Source organism: Solanum tuberosum, unplaced genomic scaffold, assembly GCF_000226075.1.
Source record: "Solanum tuberosum cultivar DM 1-3 516 R44 unplaced genomic scaffold, SolTub_3.0 scf00008, whole genome shotgun sequence".
Classification (NCBI taxonomy): Eukaryota; Viridiplantae; Streptophyta; class Magnoliopsida; order Solanales; family Solanaceae; genus Solanum; species Solanum tuberosum.
In genome coordinates this window covers 689,963-692,656 of record NW_006238934.1, presented here as the reverse complement: position 1 = coordinate 692,656, position 2,694 = coordinate 689,963, and the positions used below count along the sequence as shown (strand labels likewise).

At 33.4% G+C, this 2,694-nt stretch overlaps 1 protein-coding gene across 1 annotated transcript; it reads left to right on the top strand.

Moving 5' to 3' along the window:
- The first annotated feature begins 270 nt into the window (after positions 1-270).
- Positions 271-2,443, top strand: LOC102594044 (beta-fructofuranosidase, insoluble isoenzyme 1-like). Its single transcript, XM_006339213.2, has 4 exons — positions 271-1,292; positions 1,563-1,807; positions 2,040-2,136; positions 2,254-2,443. The coding sequence occupies exons 1-4, from the start codon at positions 276-278 to the stop codon at positions 2,428-2,430; spliced, it is 1,536 nt and encodes a 511-aa protein (XP_006339275.1). The 5' UTR covers positions 271-275; the 3' UTR covers positions 2,431-2,443.
- Positions 2,444-2,694: the final 251 nt, after the last annotated feature.

The following is a 2,694-nucleotide window of genomic DNA, read 5'->3' as shown; positions in this document are numbered from 1 at the left end:
TTTCATGTTTTTTTTTTCATATTTAATTGGAATATTCTAATTTTTAAATTTATTACTTTACAATTTCTTTTTAATTGCATTGAAATGACTTTACTAATCATTTTCCATTAATTCTTTTTTATGGCCTTGGTTCGGATGCTTCCAAACAACAAACAATAGATCCTAATGGTAAGATCGAGTTTTATATTTAATAATTTTTATTAAAATTTAGCTAAAATCTCATTTCATTAGTATTAATTTGGTTATTGACTTTGCTCTTTTTTTTATTAGGTCCGATGTATTACAATGGAGTGTACCATCTATTCTATCAGTACAATCCAAAAGGAGCGGTATGGGGAAATATTGTTTGGGCTCATTCAGTATCTATTGACTTAATTAATTGGAATCGTGTAGAGCATGCAATTTATCCATCCAAAGAGTTTGACAAATATGGTACATGGTCTGGTTCAGTCACTATTCTCCCGGATAACAAGCCTGTTATTCTGTACACTGGAATAGTGGATGCTAATAATACTCAAGTGCAAAACTATGCCATACCTGCTGATGTGTCTGACCCATTACTTCGTAAGTGGATCAAGCCTGATAATAATCCATTAATAGTTGCTGACAATAGCATCAATAAGACCCAATTTCGTGATCCAACAACCGCATGGTTGGGCCGAGATGGACAGTGGAGGATGGTGGTTGGTAGTGCTAGAAGACATAGAGGAGTGGCAATATTATATAAGAGTAGGGACTTCTTAAAATGGACCAAAGCCCAGCATCCACTTCATTCTTCTTCCAAGACTGGAAATTGGGAATGTCCTGATTTTTTCCCAGTGTCATTGAATCATACAAATGGTTTGGACACATCAGTTGATGGTGAGAATGTTAAACACGTCCTTAAAGTTAGTTTGGATGATACAAGATTTGAGTACTATACAATTGGTACTTATGACACAAAAAATGATAGGTATATTCCGGACGATACAATGATAGATGGATGGAAGGGATTGAGATTGGATTATGGTAATTTTTATGCATCAAAGACTTTCTATGATCCTAGCAAGAATCGAAGAGTTTTGTGGGGATGGGCCAACGAATCGGATGTTGTTCCAAAAGATGCTATCAAGAAAGGATGGGCAGGAATTCAGTCTATTCCTCGCAAATTGTGGCTTGATCCTAGTGGTAAACAGTTGGTTCAATGGCCGGTTGAAGAATTAGAAACCCTCAGAAAGAAAAAGGTTGAGCTAAGAAATCACAACTTGGACAAAGGAGAAACAGTTGAAGTTGAAGGAATCACGGCTACACAGGTTTGTATCTTTTTTGGTTTACAAAATATATAATGCATCTCTTTGTATGAAATTGTTCTGATCTATAAGTTACGTGTTTGAGTCATGAAATTAACACAATAACTTATGTCAAAGCGCCCTACATCATTCGACTTAGCTAGCCTGTGGCCTTTTTTTTTTAATTTGCTGGGATACAAAATGAGTCATGCTTTGAATTGATCTTTTTTTTTTATGAAATCATTATGTCAAGACAACATTACAACTAATTTTTGGGTGTTAATCTAATGGCAGGCTGATGTTGAAGTGACATTTTCTTTTTCAAGCTTGAAAAATGCAGAAGAATTTGATCCTAGTTGGACCGATCTTTATGCCAAAGATGTATGTGCCATTAGGGGTTCATCAGTTCAAGGTGGACTTGGGCCATTTGGACTTTTAACATTGGCTTCTGAAAACTTGGAAGAATACACACCCGTATTCTTTAGAGTGTTCAAGGTTCAAGATAAATACAAGGTTCTCATGTGCTCTGATGCATCAAGGTTAGTTTTCTCACTCTTCAGACATCTATTCACCCCGACCCACCTATTTTCTTTAAGTTCTATAAATCGTCCAAATAATTTTTCAAATGATTTGATCATCCAAATGATATTTATAGGATAACTTTAATTTTTAAAGTGTGAAATTAGTAATCTTAAAAACAAATTGTTCTATTTACATCTTTACAATAGAAAACCTTGTTATTGAATATATTTTTATTTTTTTTTGCAATAGGTCATCTGCCAGAAGTAACCCCAAAATGTATAAACCATCGTTTGCTGGATTTGTTGATGTTGATTTATCAGACAAAAAACTATCGCTAAGAAGTTTGGTAAGCTTTTTTGTTATTTATTTTTCCACAAAATGTACTAATTAAAACTCAAACTTTCTTTTTTTTTCCTTGTGTGGCATGAAAACTTGTTAACCTATTTCCCCCTTCTTTTTACAGATTGATCATTCTGTAGTCGAAAGCTTTGGTGCTGGTGGAAAAACATGTATTACATCAAGGGTCTATCCAGCATTATCCCTCTTCAGTGAAGCACGTTTACTTGCTTTCAATAATGGTATTGAGACAATCACAATTGAGACTCTTAATGCGTGGAGCATGGATAAACCCGATAGATAAACTAAAATGTTGGGAAAAAAAGGAAGAAAATATAATCTATTAATTATTTGTTCTATTTCTATGTTAGCCTTTTTTATCTTGAAGAGAACTTGTACAAATTTGCTACTTTCGGCTAACTAGGGATAGAATATCATAATATTATAATCAAATTTATCTTTTCTATTAAAACTAAATTTATGCCGTTTGGTAGAATATAGAATGGAACTATCTTTCTACTTTGAATTTGTGATTTTGTTTTAGTTCAGGAATATATTAGTCAAACAA

Coding starts and splice junctions, on each gene's coding strand:
- LOC102594044 (XM_006339213.2), top strand. CDS start 276: ATGTATTACAATGGAGTGTACCATCTATTCTATCAGTACAATCCAAAA. Junction 1,293..1,562: donor AAGGAATCACGGCTACACAG/GTTTGTATCTTT, acceptor ATCTAATGGCAG/GCTGATGTTGAAGTGACATT. Junction 2,137..2,253: donor AACTATCGCTAAGAAGTTTG/GTAAGCTTTTTT, acceptor TTCTTTTTACAG/ATTGATCATTCTGTAGTCGA.